The 18,220-nt window shown below is 43.5% G+C and overlaps 1 protein-coding gene across 2 annotated transcripts in view; it reads left to right on the plus strand.

Moving 5' to 3' along the window:
* The window catches only part of ARHGEF11 (Rho guanine nucleotide exchange factor 11), a 1,046,032-nt gene extending 1,030,938 nt beyond the window's left edge, over positions 1 to 15,094 (plus strand). For both annotated transcript variants that reach the window (XM_086945337.1, XM_086945338.1), the window contains one exon: positions 14,279 to 15,094. In XM_086945337.1, the coding sequence (XP_086801463.1) occupies positions 14,279 to 14,340 (62 nt within the window). In that variant the 3' untranslated portion in view covers positions 14,341 to 15,094. The remainder of the gene's footprint in view (positions 1 to 14,278) is intronic.
* The last annotated feature ends 3,126 nt before the right edge of the window (positions 15,095 to 18,220 follow it).

Consider the following 18,220-nt stretch of genomic DNA (forward strand, 5'->3'; position numbering starts at 1 on the left):
ACAAGGACTGTGAGGCCTGTGCGGGGTTCCTGTCGAAGACACTTAGAACCCGCTGAAAATGGAGAGAGCCCCACTACGCCACAATGTCACAGACTGCGAAGAAAACCTCTCCCAGAGACCTAGGTTACTCCAGCAAAGCGTAATAACATGGAGCACCAGCAGATTCGACCCACGAAGGACCAGACGTCAAGGTTCTAGAAGGGGACTCCAAAAAAATCCACACCCAGAAGAAGGCAGGTGATCCAAAAAAAGACTGAGAAGGTAAGATACCATAAAAATCCATCGGAACCGAAGGTCCACGAACGTAAATGTTTCCAAGGCAGCCCCAACGCCAAGCAAAAAGTACCCCACGAAACCCAACCAGAGGTTACAGAGGAGGAAAAATCACCGAAAATGCCAAAGCCAAGGGTCAAACACGAACCTGCGAAAAAGGTCACAACAGTGTCGAAATCTAGCATCGATGCTGGTAAAAAGAGAAAATCTCCAAACCCGAGAGGGCTCTCGAAGTCGAAAGGAAAAGAAAAAGACTCGAGGACGAAATGGCGATGCTCCTCCAGAAGAAAAAGGAGTTTGACGCATTGCTGAAGGAATTTCGAATCCCAAAGGTACTGGCTGCCAAACAGGATAACTTCAACAGAGATGGGACTGCATCCAGTCCCCAGCGAAATGCACAGCGTTATGCCACCTTTGGCTTTGCTTTTTCCAACTTTCATCATTTTTATCCATTTTGTCAATTTTTTGTCCACTTTTATGAAGACGGGACCACACGCTCCGTGAGCATGTTATTTGCAAGTTTCTACTGCTCAAATGGTGTCACTCTGGACTTTCCCAAGAACATGATTGATACATGAATTCTTTCAAAGCAGTGTTTATTCACTTAAAATCACCCAATGCATTTCGGGCTGTCTCGCTCTTCTTCGGGGGTCACTGAAAATAATCACAAAACAATGCAATTACCCAACTGTTACCATAAAGCTTACACGTTTCTCAATATAACCTACTGCTATAAAAACATGTCATGTCTGTTGCTCAGAATTAATCTCTGTGTAATCATTATCTGGTGAACCAACACAATGTACCTGTATTACTAACCCTCCCTTTCAAGGTCTTTCCTTCCCGACCTAAGAATTATACTATACCACCCAGTTCTTAATCATATCCTTTGCCAATGCGTTTCCGTGCAATTAATACATTTCTATGTGTCTATAACAACATTCTGATCAGAAACTGAAGAATAACTGTTTGTACGTTCCCCTGATAACCAAAACGGAAACCCCAAGTAGTAGCACATTTAATTCACTCGTATTTCTACTGGCTGTATTTCACCCCCATGCCTATGACCCTGATTGGTTAAAAAATTATTTGAAAAAAGGTACCGCTCTAGCCCGTATCAGTGTAATTATAGGGAGTTTCAGGGAGTTTCAGCGTGTTTGACTCCTTGGCAGTGTAACATGGGAAATGGAGTTTTTGAGGGATAGACAACACGTGGAATCGATACTGATACGGGCTAGAGCAGTACCTTTTTTCAAATAATTTTTGAACCAATCAGGGTCATAGGCATGGGGGTGAAATACAGGGAGGGATTGTGGGATGCAACAGGTTTGACGGAGCAAATAGCGGTAGAATCTGTGTGTTCGCTTTTAAACATGAAAAGCAGGTAGGTGACACTGGAGGGAACAGATTAACTTATAAAGGGAGGGTGGTGTTTGTAGCAAATGTTTGTCACCACGAGAGTAGCCAAGAAGGTTTCTATACCGCCAGTAGAAATACGAGTGAATTAAATGTGCTACTACTTGGGGTTTCCGTTTTGGTTATCTGGGGAACGTACAAACAGTTATTCTTCAGTTTCTGATCAGAATGTTGTTGTAGACACATAGAAATGTATTAATTGCACGGAAACGCATTGGCAAAGGATATGATTAAGAACTGGGTGGTATAGTATAATTCTTAGGTCGGGAAGGAAAGACCTTGAAATGGTGGGTTAGTAATACAGGTACATTGTGTTGGTTCACCAGATAATGATTACACAGAGATTAATTCTGAGCAACAGACATGACATGTTTTTATAGCAGTAGGTTATATTGAGAAACGTGTAAGCTTTATGGTAACAGTTGGGTAATTGCATTGTTTTGTGATTATTTTCAGTGACCCCCGAAGAAGGGCGTGACAGCCCGAAATGCATTGGGTGATTTTAAGTGAATAAACACTGCTTTGAAAGAATTCATGTATCAATCATGTTCTTGGGAAAGTCCAGAGTGACACCATTTGAGCAGTAGAAACTTGCAAATAACATGTACACGGAGCGTGTGGTCCCGTCTTCATAAAAGTGGACAAAAAATTGACAAAATGGATAAAAGGGATAAAAATGATGAAAGTTGGAAAAAGCAAAGCCAAAGGTGGCATAACGCTGTGCATTTCGCTGGGGACTGGATGCAGTCCCATCTCTGTTGATGTTAGTACCCGGTGCCCTTGGGCGGGGCACTACAGCATTTTGCACGCATGCAAAGATAAATGTTGGATTAAATTCATGGTTTATGATTGAAAAACAGGTGTGCGTCCTGACCCCACAAAAAAACAGGATAACTTCGATACTGAAGAGGCAGAAGACGCCGAGGGAGAATAGAAAGTATCTTCGATTCACCCCCAACACCAGAACTCAAGACAAAGGACCCGAGGAATCCGGAGACGTACCTGAAGGCAAGGGAATCTCCCAATATTTTGTGGATCGATCTCGACACTGAAAGCCAGGAGGAAGAGATATGCAGTTATCCTTTCAAAGCTTCGGCTCCAGACGACATAGCTTTCTACAATGACCTAGTCAATAAGGCAGCAAATCAATTCGGAATAGCCCTAGAGGAAGAAAAAGGAGACATGTTTCCTCGTAGAAACCCTGGCCCCAACTACTAAGGTAACTCAATATCTTCCTCTGCTTCCTAGCATTTTGGATCAAGGCAAACAAGCTTTCATGAAACCAGCTTCTTGCAAGGGGATAACCCCCAGGGTGGAAAAGAAATATAAGGCCTCCTCAAAGGACCCTAAATATATTCAGGGAAACAGTGTGTGACTCGATTATTGTCACCACAGCCAGAAGGAGAGCTAATGCAGTCTCCAACACCGACCCTCCACCAGAGAAGGAGAGTAAAAGGATGGACATGGTGGGGAGAAGAATGGAAAGAGAAGCGGCAACACGGTGGCGCATCGCAAATTACAATATCCTACTAAACCGATATGGTCATCAACAGTGGGATGAGATAGAGGAGATTCTTAACAAACTCCTTGAAGAGGACAAGAAAAGGGCAAGATCTATTGTCCAGGAGGGAAAAAATGTGGCAGACACCTGCCTTAAATCGACTTTGGATGCAGCAGATACTGCTAGTATGCAAATGTGCAAAGAAACCATCCTGAGAATACATGCCTGGCTCAGAATATCTGGTTTTAAACAGCAAGTTCAAACCTCCATCATCAATAGACCATTTAATTGGGAGGCACCTTTGGGAAAGGAAGTGGATGAATCCCTTCAACAGATAAAAAAAGGACAACGAGACGTCAAGGGCGATGGGAGCCCTACAGCATAGAGGTTCATCAACAGTGGGATGAGAGAGAGGAGATTCTTAACAAACTCCTTGAAGAGGACAAGAAAAGGGCAAGATCTATTGTCCAGGAGGGGTAAAAATGTGGCAGACACCTGCCTTAAGTCGACTTTGGATGCAGCAGATACTGCTAGTAGGCAAATGTGCAAAGAAACCATCCTGAGAATACATGCCTGGCTCAGAATATCTGGTTTCAAACAGCAAGTTCAAACCTCCATCATCAATAGACCATTTAATTGGGAGGCACCTTTGGGAAAGGAAGTGGATGAATCCCTTCAACAGATAAAAAAGGACAACGAGACGTCAAGGGCGATGGGAGCCCTACAGCAGAGAGGTTCCTTTAAAAGGAGTGAATTCAATAACAGAAAGCCCACTGGTAGAGGCATCTTCGGTTAGGGACAACAAATGTCATAGCAACCACAAGAGCAGAACCCAGGACAACAAATAGGTCCACAGTCGAGCTACCAAGGTTGGCAACAACAGCAGAAACAGCCCTTTTGTGCGAAAGACAATGGCAGAGGGAGAAGCCAATCCTCTACAGGAAGAGGAAACATTTCCTACTGACTCACTCACAAACAAGGACCCACACAAAACACCAGTGGGGGGAAGAATATCCTTGTTCCTCAAACAGTGGCAAAATATCACAACAGACAATTGGATATTAAATTTGGTAAAAGTACGGGTATTGCATAGAGCTGACAAGAAAACCACCTGCAAACCCACCTAAAACAAGAAGATTCCTAAAATCAGAACACATACTGCTAGAGGCAGAGATCAAGGAACTATACCAAAAACAGGCAATAGAATTGGTACCAAAACAAGAATTGATTCAAAGGAAACTACTCCACGTATTTCCTAATACCCAAACAAGACCTACCTCTAAGGCCAATCCTTCACCTAAGGTTCATAAGCAAATTCATACTAATGCAATGCTTCAAAATGTGTTCTCTTCAAGAGATAATACCTCAAATCCAAAAGGGATACTACATGGCAGCAATAGACCTCAAAGACGCCTACTTACATAACCCAATGAACAAGGGACTCAAAAAGTACTTGCGATTCCTGCACAACGGAACACATTACCAATTCAAGGTCCTGCCTCGCGGAATAGAATCGGCTCCACGGGTGGTCACGAAGTGCCTAGCCGCGGTAGCGGCACACCTGAGAAGAGAGGTATCCATGTCTACCCTTATTTGGACGACTGGCTCATAAGGCACATTCAAAGCAAAAATGCCACAAGCATGTGCAAGCAGCTATCTAAATGCTACAGAGACTGGGTTTCTCAATAAACCACCAAAATGTCCTACTAAATCAGAAAAGGAAAAAACATTCCTAGAAGCCTTATTGGACACAACGAACACAAATGCGTACCCCACGCAAAGCAGGATACAAGCTATACATCAGGAAATTACCCTCTACCAGAGGGGAAAATCTCTGACAGTGAGGAAGGTCATGGAACTGATGGGCATGATGGCATCATGCGTCCCACTTAACCCTCAGGCCCGCTTACACATGCGCCCGTTCCAAGAATGGCTACCAACAGCTGGTCCCAAACCACAGGAAATTGGGAGAATCGAGTGGTTGTTACACAAAGGGTACAAGCAGAGATAAAATGGTGGGCATCCAACAACATAGCACAAGGGAGACCTTTCACAAACCCAACTCCATCTGCGACAATCGCCACAGACGCACCCCTCAACGGTTGGGGAGCACGCTGCAACCAGCTGAAAGTACGGGGTCAATGAAATGAACAGGATTCAATAAAACACATCAACTTCTTGGAGATGAAAACGGTCCTCCTGCCACTGAAATCATTCCAGAAGCACATTCAGGGGAAGACTATCCTAATCCAAACAGACAATACAACAACAATGTTCTATCTGAACAAACGGGGAGGTACAAAGTCCTTTCCCTTCAGCAAACTTGCACAGGAAATCTGGCAGTGAGCAGTAGCTCACTATATCAATCTACAAACAGTATATCTACCAGGAGTAGACAACACTACATCGGACCAGCTGAGCATACAGAACAACTGCTCCCACAAATGGGAGTTGAAACAACAAACGGTACAATATCTTTTCAATCTCTGGGGGACACCAGTGATAGATCTGTTTGCAACAATGGAGAACAAAAAATGCCAATGCTTTGTCAGAGGGAAATGCATTTTCAATCAACTGGTCAGACATTTGCTTACGCCTTTCCACTAACACCCCTGATGCAAAGAATGTTCGATAAAGCCAAAAATCCAGGAACAAACATGATTCTCATTGCCCCTCAATAGCCAAGAGAAACATGGTACTCAGCCTTCCTGGAACTATCCAAGGGGCGGAGGTTCAAGATCAAAGCAGACAAGGACTTAGTAACAATACAACAAGGCCAAATCTGTCAACCGGAACCAGCAACGCTGCACCTGGCAGCCTGGCAGCCTGGCGCCTGAGTATATAGAATTTAGCCACCTTAATCTGCCTTTACAAATAATGGAAATTCTAAGGGAGGCAAGAAGGCACTCAACAAGAAAATGCTATACAGCAAAATGGAAGCAATATACCACCTGGTGCATCGCCAACAATAAGGTCGGTTCGATTAACACTCAAACAGTAATTCCCAAGGACCACTGCCTGCCCTTACAAAATGAAATAAAAACATTTCATTTTTTGTTTTTTTTAAATACATCCCGTTTTCCTTTAAGGAAAAAAACCTCTTTTATTGACAAGCAGTCCCAGACATGGAGGACCATCCCTGGGAGGGCCAGCCATTCCCAATGGGGTCGCAAATTGCGGTTGGCTCTTTAATATTCATGAGCCTCACTTTTTTACAACCCCATTGGGAATCGAAATCGGTGTCTGACACTGTTGTACATTCCAAATTGGGTCTCGCAATTCGTGACTCGCAATTGAGCGCAGATTGCTAGTCGCAATTTAGAATGGTCGTACATCTGGCCCTTATGATCCATTTCCTTACATCTTTTGAGTCAGATCTTATATTTGCTGAATTTCACTTACTATTTATTGGATGTATCCTTTGCATAGCAAATTTACACCATTGCTCCAGGTTGGCACAATTAATAATCATTAGAGCATAATCTCTGTTCATTTGATTGTATTGCTTTATGGACGTCCAGTATATTCTTATGGTTACCTTTTGTGGAATGAGAAGTGTTCCAATTTGACGTAACCCTACAACAACATCTTTTGTGTTCTTTCTTTTGGAAAATGTACTCCTGCCCTTGCTGTCTAACTCTGATAAATAAAATCCCATCCAATCCAAGTGTTACACTTCCCAATTCCGTCTATCTCATTTTACCCATGAGTGAAACACATCATTCTCATTAATGTTAAATATTTATTATACTTTAATCACATTTGTGGGACAAATGATGTAATGCTGTCTGTTAATGCAGTCATTCGTAAATCATGAAAACCTGCCCCCTCAATGTGGTCTTCTATTAAAAGATTCATCACCTTTTGAATATTCCCCAGACGTCACTGGATCTGGAAATATTTAAGCAGCACATGTGCACCAATAGGTGGCATCATGTGGCTCCACTCCTACATCGCTTTACTCGAAGTGACATGCAGAGCTACATATAGATGACATTCTGACACAAATACATCATTACCTTTCTCTCTGTTCCACCAGATGTGGATCTGCTGCTACCAATCATCTATTTCGAGATATTTACCTTCAAAAATAGTTTCAAAAATCCAATGTGCAAGGAAAAATGTCACCTCCCAAAACTACAAGGTTTAAACCTTGTAGGGACTGTCGCAAGAAATGTCTATTAGTGATCCTCACCAGATTTGCCTGTGATGCCTGGGTTAGAACACGACGCCGAGGCCATGCTTTGATGAATCCCTAGGTCCTCCTGGACTGTAAGACAAAGCTCTGAGTCGCTATACAGTTAATTACACCACACTGTGACCGGTCGACGGGAAGGTCCTGCTCCCAATATAGTTCCCATGGCCGTGGCCAATCGTCATTGTGGTTGAAATCTTTGGGTAAGTGCAAGAAAAAGCATAAAAAATCTATGCAGTACTCTACCTCTTCATGCCACTCTCGAACTCTAGAAAAGGCATGAGGGCATCAACGTACCTCCCAGTCTTATCCTTGAACTCAACTACTTCAGATCCTATTGCAACCTTTGTCTTACGGCAGCATGAATTTCCAGGGCCATAGGCGACACCCACCGCAAATTGAGGAGTTCTGCAAGCCCATGCTGCAATTCTACATTTCCTTGGCATGCTACCGGCTCCCTCTGGCACTCCTAAGGTCCCCCAAGGAACCACAAAGCACTCTATCTGGCCAGCGAATCCGTCCTTTGTGCCAGCTGGACCCATTGGACCCGCCACGGCCCCCCACCTGCCTTAATGCCAATTCTGATACTGGAGCTAGACTTTGGAGCATTGCCATCGGATGATGAAGTGAAACATATTGTGCTATCCAAATCTCCACCGCTTCATCTTTGACCGAGGCCACAACCTTATCTACTAAGTCTGTAGCCTTTGTGTAACATTCATTCTCCAATACTTTGACCTTGCCTCAAGACAAGGCCCATAGTCTCCGCATTTGTTTTGGAACCGACTGATGGTGATGCATATGATGTTGGAGATTAATTTGCCCAACCATACACTGGTGGCAAGTGGTTTGAGGACATTCGGGGCTCCAGAGGCATGGACACCTCGTCAGACACTGGGCTGGTCTTGCCCAAGTCCTGCAAGGAAAGAAAATTCCTCCTTCGCAATGGTCATACTGAGGGCAGGTTCTCAACTTCCAGTTACTCACAGTTGGGAAGAAGACTAACGTCCTCGCTGGTGTACTTAAGCCGCAGCAAAGAATTGTTCAGCCGACTTCCATTCAATGAGGTCCTCTAAGACACCTTTCTTGGGGCTTGGGCAAAACCATGTTCCGGACCTGTGATGAACAGAACGATAGCATGCCATCGTCCGGCCACTTGTGATTCGGATTGCTTGTAAATGTAAATTGTCACCAGGCAAGGAAATCGAAGTGTATTGAAACCTTTGGAAAGTGCATGTTTTTGTCCGCTAGTTTGTAATTATGTTCCATCAACCAAATCTACGTCTTGGGGCCTTATACTGTTGCCCTTTGGAACTCTACCTCAAATCTTGCCTGGTGTCATTGACAACTTGCATTCCATCCTTAAGCAAACCATGATAGTTACATTGCAGCAAGGTTTACCATCCAGTGTGGCTTGAACACCACCAATTGGCACCGGTATGGCCCTTAGGAGGTACTTATGAATGAGGTCCACAGGCTTCTCATTTGACATCCACTGCACAATACTGCACATGCCTTTTGGTGGCTCTGGCCTTTTTGAGGGAGAACGGAGATTCAGCCCTTGAATGCTTTAAAGACAGTAGGGCCATGGCGCACTTGCACCAAAGGGTGGAAAGCGCACACAGTTCCTCCAAAACTACATCCGCAAGTCACTAACTCACTCCACCCCCGAGCTCATATATCCTACCAACCATACACTACCCACCTAGTCTATAGTTGGAACACCAGCGACTGCAATCACCCTAATGATCTGTTTCAAGGCATTCTGTTATAACATATTGTATAATGTTAGATGCCTGTTTTGTTATACACTGCATACATAAATGCAATAAAAACACATTTAAAATTTTTTTCAAGATGCTCACCCCAGCCCAGATATTTTCTGTCATCGACTCTGTAGACTAGGTGGTAGTGCTGGACCTGCAGGACGCTTATTTCCACATCCCTTTCCTGCAGGTCCACAGGCGCTGTCTGCAGTTGGCGTTGTGGCAATAACATTCTCAGTTTGCTGTGCTCTCCTTTGACCTCAACAGTGCCCCTCAGGTGTTCACAAAAGCGATGGTGGTGGTTACAGCAAATCTTAAGAAGTAAGTGGTTACAGTCTTTCCCCTACCTCGATGACTTGCTGCTTAAAGCAGGCTCTCTGTCAGTGGTGGCCACACACCTCCAGACTACGGCGAACCTCCTCAGCTTCATTGTGGTTCACTAAAAGCATACCAAAATCACACCTGAAGCCTTCACAGATGTTTCCTTTTATCTGAGCCATTATGGAAATGGTGCAATTTTGTGCTTTCCATCCTGAACACAGAGTCCAAGATATTTAGGCTATGCTCGCTATGTTTCAGATCTCTCGTGGATCTCAGCGAGGATGACTTTGAGACTGCTGGGACTGAAGACCTCCTACATCCTGCTGGTCAAGCACACCAAGTGGCTTATGCGGGCTCCGCAGCGGGCTATAAAGTCCCAGTGGGCATATCCTCAGGGGGAACTAATCATATCCGGAGTTTGAAGGAGACTGCAAAAGACCTGCAGTGGTGGTAACTAGACCTCAATTGGGTCAGCAGTAGATCTGTCTCCCGCCCCCACCCAGGGCTAATATTGGTGACTGATGCATTGCTTTTGGGTTGCAATGGTCACTTGGGAGATGTGGTGATCAAAGGCATCTTGCATCGAGCAGAGACCAGGCTCCCCATCAACTTTATGGAGCTGAGGGCCTTCCACTTGGCATTAAACGCCTTCCTACCATTTTCAAGGAGATGCTGGGGCAGGTTTTCACAGACAACACCACCACTATGTGGTATTGCTGCAAACGGGCCGAGATTAGGTTGTAGACTCTGTGCCAGAAGGAACTACTCCTCGGAAGTGGCAGGAACACCAGGAGATTTTTCTTGGTAGTGCACCACTTTTCTTGGTGGTGCACCGCCTGGTGTGACCTCTGAACTCCAAGTCTGACTAACTAAGCTACCAACGCCTTCAAAAGGTTTAAAGCAATACGATGAGATCTCATCGCAGGCTGCTACAACAAAAGCCAGTTGCCCTATCTGGCCTATAAGTTAAACCATAGTCATTATAGTTGTCTTGCGTTGAATTAATCCAAAGTACAACTATATAGTTCTCTTCTTTTATTGAGTTTTAATTTCTATTGATTCAGTATATATTCGTAATAGCATTGAAGGAAAACAAAAGTATCATAAAGGACTTGTTACCTATTATAAAAATATTTAACAAACCTTTTTTGTTTCTATTGTCTTCCATCAGCTTGATAACCTTCAGGAAACACGCGTTTTGCATCAAACTATGCCGCTCTTCAGGGCTGATATGAGATACATAGACTTATTTTCATTGTATAATTTCATTCCTTGTGTTTTAATCTGCTCAGTGAACACAGCTACATAAGTAAGCCCCCTCCCTAATATTGGTGCATAGGCCATTTGTTTTTTTTTTTAAACATAACCGCTACTTTCCCCAAAAGACAGAACATACAAATATTACATACAGATAATGTATATGGTTACCATTATTATTAGACATGATTAAAGCATATTAATGTACTAAAATGGATGCGCTTGGAGGAACGTTTAGACAAAAGACACAACTACCTCCTAGTTGTCACAACCATGAGACTTATTCAAATAGTTAGGTAAGAAGAGGCGAGTATCTACATATCAGTCTTGTTGTAATGGCATCAAGTTATGAGTCACCAACGCCTAGTGGATCATTAGTTGCTCTTACAGTCAGACATGGAGCAGGATCGCTTCAGTGAATGGGAGAACCTTGGCTCGATCTTTTTGCCACCCTTGATAACATGCAATATCAGCATTTCTGCCTGTTTAAGTTTCCAAGGCACCTCTCTCCCTGAGATCTGTTCAGAATAGAACTCTGGACTCAAGTACGCCTTCCCCCGATACCTCTCCTGCCGAAGTTCTGAAGAAATAGAGGAACAAACTGGCTCAAGCCATCCTAGTTGCTCCAGTTTGGGCAAGGATAGTGTGATATCCAGAACTCCTCAGGATGAGCATCTGTCCTCTGATCAGGCTGCTGCTTTGGGATGATCTTCTGTCGCTGCAGCAGAGCAGAGTCCTAAACCCAGGCCGGCACGATATCCACCTCCAGGGAAACATCCTTTACAACGCAACTTTTACCACGCAGTGCTTTTACATCGCAACTTTTACAACGCAAACCATTACAACGCATTGCGCTGGGGGGTCTCTAGGATAGGGAATAGATTTAATTTACTATCCAACACCTTCCCTACTATCCACGGGGACTGGAGTTGGAATAGTAAATTAAACTATTCACTATCGAGCACCCCTCAACACTATGCGTTATAAAGGCATGCGTTGTAAAAGTTGCGATGTAAAAGCATGCGTGGTAAAAGCATGCGTTGTGATGTCATACATCCCAAACTCCATGCTTGGATATTGAGTGCCAGCAGTTGACTGGTTTTTACCTCCCTCCCGAGGTTGTTAATGTCATCTTGGCAGACAGGCAACACTCAACTAAATTAGTAAAACAACTGCTGTTGGGACAAATGTGTTTGGTGTAGTGCCTGACAGGTTAATCCATTTCATGCCAAGCTTTCCGAAGTGTTGCTTTTTGTGTTGTTACTAGCCCAGCAAGGGCTTACTACACTTAAATGGGATACATGTCTACTCTTTTGCCTTTTTTTCGTTCGGTAGCCAGATCGGCCTTCTGTGTGTAAATCACCTGTTGCATTGCGTTTTCTGAAAGGTGTGAAGCGTACGTTTCCCAATATCTGTTCATTATGCCCAAGTGGTACTTTATTTGGGTCTAATGTTCCGAATATGTACACCTTTTCACCCTGTGCACAGTTCTCTTCTACATTTTCTCATCCTTAATACAGTTTTTTCTTCACCATTTCATCGGTGTCTCAGGTGAGTGAGCTGAAGGCCCTCTCCATCATCCTGCTGTATACTAAGTTTTCCCAAGGCAAATTGGTTCTGAGAACTGGGCCTCCTTTCGCCCGAAAATAGTAAATCCTTGTTCACCCTATTGTTCACCCTCTTAGATTTTTACGCTCAACTGCACCCATCTAAGGAGGAGAAAAACCTCCATGGCTGGATTCTAAAAGTTTTTACAACAATCATACCAGAGAACATTGTGTAGATAATCAGGTCTTGTTGGATTTGCTTAAGCAAGGAAGGGCAAGGCAGTGGCGAAAGTAACCATTTCTCTCTGGATTGTTCTCTCTATCAAAATCTTCTATGCACTAACCAAGAAGCGACCTCCAGAAGGCTGGTGAGCTCACATCATCAGAACCAAGGCTGCTACCACTGATTTGGCTTGTGGAGTGCCTTTTCTGGACATTTACCAAGCTACTACGTATGCATCACTCTATACGTTCACAAAGCACTATTGTCTGGACAGCCAGGTCCATCAAGATGGGGACTTTACCTGCTCAGTCTTGCATGGCTTTTTTTGTTTGAGCCAGTTTACTAATCAACTTCTTGGAAGTATTGCTGTGGTATCTATTCATAAGACGAGAAAGCTGCAGTTAGGAGTATCTGTCAGAAGAACAAGTTAATTACCTTCTCGAACGCTCTTTTTGGTAGATTCTCTATCGTACCACGGGTTCCTCACAAGTTCTTCCATCTTTCTGTGAACTGGACTATTTGCCTTTTTGAAAGGTCCCAATTCGGGAGGTCTGCCGCTGGTCAAAACCAGTTTGCTGTGCTGCTCTCCATCTGAAGCACTGACAGCCTAGAAAGCAACTGATGTCATGGCTTGTGAGTGGTGCCTATAGGCTGCTGTGCACCTCATTTCTAGAGAGGAGCAACGTCGGTGCAGAGACGCACAATTCCCCCTACAAGTGCTCAGGTACACTGCTGGAAAAAGTCTGGATCCAGTCTAACATCTGGGGAATCTTCAAAACATGTTGAATCTGTGGTTAGGTAGAGTACCTACCAGGAAGAACGTTCCCAAAAGTAGCTTGTTAATTCCTGAATTCAAATTTCCAATAGGTGAAAACCTTATAGTGAAAATGCTATGATTAGAAGCTGTGGTTGAAACATAGTTATAATAGTGTATGGGACTTCTTCCAATTTTCATATTCCATTTAAAAAACATATTTAGAGGTAGCTTAGTAACAATTGCAGTGTGGAGTGATCCAGGATATTATATCTATGAACATTTGCAGTAGATCAAGAATTTACAAGACTACATTTGGTTCGGAAAATAGCAGTGATATAATTAACATCAGTAGGCCCCCTCTTACATTTAAATCAGCAAAAATGACATGGAAGAGAAGGGCTATTTTGCAAAGGGTTGCCAGTATTCTAAGGCCCCTTCTCTAAAGATGTACAAGGCTTAGGACTTCCAACCAAGTTTTCAGGAAGCGAGATTGGGAAGAACGGCACCAATGTTGCAAAACAGATTAATGGCATTGGCTGTGGAAGAGTCCTAAGTGTATTTGGCAGCGGATGAGGCAAAAGAATATGATAGGCTCTTGTTTTCGATCTGTACTCCAGTTTATCCCCTTGTTATATTAAGAGGTGTATTTTGACATTAGTTTGACTCTTTCCTGCATTGGTGAAACAGTTTACACTGGATTGTGTGGTGCAAATGAGGGATATACCAGCTTTAAGACTTGACCATCTCATAATCAATGGCAGTCATTGTAAGAGCATGATCTGACAACAAGTATAATGTGGAGAATTTGCTGTTTGATGGTATCCTTCCTTTGGATTTGTTTTGATTCTGTAGTTTAAAACTTACCTATAACGGACATGGGCTCACTTGGCTGGCTCACCATAAAGACGGAGAGCTTGTGGCTAACCTTTCAGATTCTGCCTTAAGATTGTGTTAGATAACAAAAATGTGAGTTGCTGCGTCAAAGACCAAGTCTTTAACTATGTTTAATTTTTCTCCTCCAGGACTTACAGAGGTGTTAGAAGATTCGTCTGCAATGGTGAATTTCACAGTGGGAAGTGAATGAAGAGCACACACAGGCAGGCTTGGCCTCAGTCTTTCCCCACCACCTCACACTCCTATCGTGTCCTCAACCACCTTCAGCCCCACCAAATATAATGTGGATAAGGACCAGCTGCTGTGGGTGGAAGGGCTCAGAAGGAAAGTGGGAAAGCGTGGCTATTAAAGATACCTTAATGTAGAGTCTAAAATGGGAATGAAACTGGAACATTGTTTTGGAGAAAGGAGAGGAGTCTCATAAAAACTGGAATTTTTGTTTTCTGAAACGCGCATGTTAGCTTAATAAATTAAAATATATATATAGTTATATACCTATTTAAAGAAAGAACATGGCACACTACAGCGATTTTATTTGCTTCATGAAGTGTTTCCTGCCTGCCCAAGCATGCTGTTTGCCATTGGAGATTAGGGATCACTCCTCCACCCCTACTCTTCAAGAGAACAAAATGGACATGAAATGTATTTCCTGAGGACTTGTTCCCACTTCCACTCTGCACTCCAACCAAGGGAGCTGGAGAAAAGAGGGGTGGATGCTTCTGGAAGACCTGCTTCTCCTCCCATTCATCCTCATGAGAGAGATTGCAGTATATTCTGTACAAAATGCACTATTTTATTTTCCAGAGAAGGAAAAACTTATGGCAGTGGAAACTTAGGCTGCTTCCTTTTTAAAAAATATATATAAATATGTATGTATGTGCATTTTTCTGTAAATAATTTGTTTCCCCAGCTTGTAATAATAACAATAAAAAAGGCGATCACCACTAGCGCCCACACTGACACTCAAAGTTCTTTCTGTGAGCTGGAGGTGTCCATAGTGAAAATTTGCAGATGTTGGTGGAAACCAAGGTGGAAGCTTCACAAAGAAAGTACTAATAGAAAATAGTTCAACATATGACAAGTGTTGTAACCTACAATACTTACCTATGTAGCAGTCTACATTCTCCCATCTTATCAAGCACAGGTGCCAATACACTCTGCGCATACTCACACTTTCTCACACACATCTGGCTTCACTTTTACTTACTCATGTTCACACTCTTTCACACTCCCCCTGACTCACTTTCACACATTTACTCACTATCCCTTATGTACAAAACAAGCAGGATATATTTTTTAACCCTTTTTGACCATTTTAGTTTTTTCTGAAAATAGTTGTTTTTTAGTTACATACTTGTTTAAAAGCAAAACAATTTTGCATGCCTTGTCGTGCAGAAGAACTTGATTTTTGTGTGATCTTCCACTTTGCCCTCCGCAGGAAATAATCTTGCCACACACCAAGCAACGCAATCCCACAGTTTTGAACATAACATAACATGTATTTGTAAAGCGCACGATTACCCAAAGGTGTCCTGGCGCTAAATAACAGATGTTTAGTGTTACCCAACTCAGTGGTACTCATTTTACCGACCTCAAATGGATGAAAGGCTGAGTGGACCCGTCGGGATTAGAACCTGTGACCATGAGGTCGAACACAGGCTCCTGCAGTGGCTGCTTTAGTCCACTGAGCCACCAGACCCAGTCAAACACAGATCAATTTCTTCTTCTTCCTCCTCCTCCTACATGTCTAGGCAACCTCTCTCCAGCAGGCATGATATACAGCATGGTTGCAGAAAATGTGGAAGCCTCTTTGGCATCCTCTTCATGTGCAATGAAATTCTACTCAGCCCTTGCACTATGGTGCTTGTTCACTGACATGATTCTGAAACTATATTTCCTTTGTTGCCCTTGCTCAGCTTCTGTGCGCACAAAGTTCTTGTCATGTATTTGGATTGCAATTGTGGAATGTTGAAACATTTCCTGACAGATTCTGGAGGCCACTTGGAATCCTCATTCTGAACAGCCTCCAATTTCTCATTTTCTTCTTCAGAGTTTCTCTTCTCATGTTCTTCTTATGGATACAGTATTTTGAATATCCCCAAGCACCAGCTTGGGCAAGAAACTTTCCATAGCTTTACCACACTGACCGGGAGCACTGTGACGTCATTGAAGCCATAAAGCGCTCCAGTCAGTGTGATGACATCCTTTCTTTTTTCTGCACCTTCGACACAACACCGAGCTCTAAACTCTCCTAAGAAGTTAGGTTGCTTTTTCAGCGTTTACTTTAAAAATACAGATTTTTGGTGCAGTCTTCTCAAGCCATGCCTCCACCTAGGAAATCAGAATTTAGACCATGTTGAGACTAAGGTTCAAATGTCCATCATTGACCCTCATGAAATCTGTGTCTGCTGCCTAGGATTGGACCATGACTTCACCTGTAGAGACTGCCAACAGATGAACCCGAAAGCCTTGAAAGAAAGAGAATCCAAGCTATTCATGGCCACAGTACGAGGAAAGAGGTCAATGAAAATCCTGTCTAAGAATTAAAGCATCATTGGCTCAGTTTCACGGATCTTCAGAAAGGAAGCTTACGAAGAAAAGTTGCCATGAATCCCATCACCATTCCTCAAAGGATAAGTCTCCAAGGTCGGTGGCCCCTCCACCTCTCGTAGGAAGATCAAAAAAGTTCACTTTTTCGGATTCCAGTGTCTCCACTTCGTCATTGGAGGAAAGTTTAACTTCGGTGCTGGAACCACATCCACCGGCACCACAACTGACACCACAGTTGATGCCACCTGCCCCGTATCCTTCTCCAAAGGCACCAGTATTGACACCACAAACAACCTTCAAGCCGCTGCAAGTTACTCTCCCACTCCATTGCTCATAGAGGAAGAACATTTCCGCTTTGAAAATGTTTCTCAATAAGATATAGGGAAAGAGGATACACAACAGACTTTGAGGGTTTGAAAGAAGCGAGCGATCTGGATACCTCACCAGAGTGGGAATGTTTGCCTCCAACAGGTCTTCCACCTCCTGAGGTAACATCCTACCACTCAGTGGTATGTTAAAGCAGCCAAGATATTAGACTTGCCTCTCCCAACCACTGAGTTAAATCTAACATTTGGACAGGGGTTTTGTATTCATAATCAAATGCCTCAACACCTTTCCTGCTTTTTAATGAGGCTTTGTTTGAACCCGTTCTGATGACCTGGAATAAACCTACTATTGCTACAGCGGTTGCAGGATCAATTGCAAGGCGCTACAAACGCCCTCCTGGAGACGCAGTATTCCTATGTAACACCCATCTCCAAAGTGCTTAATAGTTCAATCATCTTGCTCGTCAAAGCTTCCTCCTGGTTCCTCTCCGTCTGCATCCTCTTATAGGGAATCCAAGAAGATGTAACAGTCTGCCACAAAGATTGTTTCGTCGGGTAGCATTGGATGCAAATCTTTGAATGCAACCTACCTCTTAGGCAGATATATTCATGCAATATTGGATTTCAGAACAAAACATCAGCCTAACCTACAAGTCCCTGGTACAGGGTACCAGAGGTACCTAGGGTCTGTGAGGTAGAGTGTACCCCAGGGACTGCAACACTTGTTGTACCACCCTGAGTAGGACTAGGTAAAACATGGCTCCCAGTCTGGCACTTCAGACTGGAAGGGCAGTTAAGAACTGCTGACTCGACTTTGCCATTTAACACCTTGCGTGCTGCCCCGATTTCCCCCCGTACTGGACATTCCATAACTGGGTGTGGTCGTGACGGAACCATTCCGTCATCAGCACAGCTCAACCGTGACTGATGACGGAATGGTTCCGTCACAAGCATTGAAGGGGTTAAAGTAATAGCAGAACCCAAACCTCCAATGTTTATGTCAAAGTCTACCAAACAGTGCAGCTGTCTGGTTTTCTCAAGACATCTTGGTGACATTCAGACAGCTGACCTAGGAATGCATTCTGTCCATTGCTGACCATTGGCTTTGTGGTTTGTAACTCACATTTTCTGGCTATTTGCTGGCTTTATTTGTTTTAGGCTGCCCAGCTCGACTTCGTCCCTCCCGTTGCCCAA

The sequence above is a fragment of the Lissotriton vulgaris genome, chromosome 12, assembly GCF_964263255.1.
Source record: "Lissotriton vulgaris chromosome 12, aLisVul1.2, whole genome shotgun sequence".
Classification (NCBI taxonomy): Eukaryota; Metazoa; Chordata; class Amphibia; order Caudata; family Salamandridae; genus Lissotriton; species Lissotriton vulgaris.